General features: G+C 66.7%; 1 protein-coding gene across 3 annotated transcripts in view; it reads right to left on the reverse strand.

The window, feature by feature from the left end:
* LZTS2 (leucine zipper tumor suppressor 2) overlaps positions 1-1,100 on the reverse strand; it is a 41,411-nt gene that overhangs the window by 1,951 nt on the left and 38,360 nt on the right. For all 3 annotated transcript variants that reach the window (XM_026651117.2, XM_026651118.2, XM_026651119.2), the window contains exon 4: positions 583-852. In XM_026651117.2, coding sequence (XP_026506902.1) covers positions 583-852 — 270 coding nt within the window. The remainder of the gene's footprint in view (positions 1-582; positions 853-1,100) is intronic.

Here is a 1,100-nt window from a genome sequence, read left to right on the forward strand (position 1 = left end):
CCCCTTTCCACCATGGGGTGGCCCCCAGAACCAGGATCCTGCCCCTAAGCTACGTTTGCCAATGACACAGAGGCCTAAGCAAGCCCTCCCGCCCCACCGCCCTCCAAGAGGGCGACTTCCAGAACTGGAGCTGCCTCCCAACGGGGCGGCTTGGCTTTTGGAACCGGCACCAGACGGGGCAGCCTGCAGAACCAGAAGCCCCCCACCCCCACCGAACAGGGGTCCTCCCCCGTCCCCCCGCGACAGCCTTCCAAGACGGGGGAGGCGAGTAGGGAGACCATGAGGCAGCGTTCGGAACTGCCAGGGGCGGCGAATCCAGCACAGCCCTGGGGGGAACGGCTCCAACGGTGAACTACCCTCCCCGTGCAAACGTCCGCCTTGGCTGGCTAGCGTCCCCTGCCAGCCATCGAAGGGCGTCAGCCCCGTCCCTGCGAGGCCGACGGGCCCACTACTGAGTATTTGCTCCCCCGGGTGGAGGTTTCTAGACTGGGATCGAGTCCCCCCTCGACCTTCTCTTGCCGGAGCCCCGCGAGTCTCACCATCAGGGCTCCAAGGGCCCCGTCCCACCCGGTCCCGGCTCACCTCCCACTTGGTCTCCTCCAGCCGCGGCCCCAGCTCGGTCTGCTCGCGCTCGAAGCAGGCGCACCTCTTCTCCAGCTGCTCGCGCTCCTGCAGCAGCTGGGCAAAGTCCTCCTGCAACTTCTTCTTCTCCTGCTGCAGCTGGAAGATCTGCAGCTGCAGCACCTGCTGCGTGCGCTGGGCCTTCTGCGCCGCCTGCTTGACCTGGGAGGCGTAGCCCTGCCGCAGCTCCTCCATCTCCTGCTCACAGCGCTTCTGCTTCTCCTCGTACACCTGGGCCGGGGGAAGAGCGTCACCCGGGGGGCCCCGCGCGGCCACGGCCTCCAAACTCTGCCCCGCAGACCCAGCGCAGCCCATGGGCTGCACCTGATCGCAACCGTCCTCCGCTAACGCTGGGGGTGCCCTGCACCCACTTCAGCTCCCAGCATGCATTGCGTTGCCCAGGCCTGAGCACATGTGGAGATGCGGTTCACAGAGACTACAGCTCCCAGCATGCATTGCATTGCCCAGGCCTGAGCACA

The sequence above is a fragment of the Terrapene carolina genome, unplaced genomic scaffold (assembly GCF_002925995.2).
Source record: "Terrapene carolina triunguis isolate 2854851 unplaced genomic scaffold, T_m_triunguis-2.0 Scaffold95, whole genome shotgun sequence".
In the NCBI taxonomy this organism is placed as follows: Eukaryota; Metazoa; Chordata; order Testudines; family Emydidae; genus Terrapene; species Terrapene triunguis.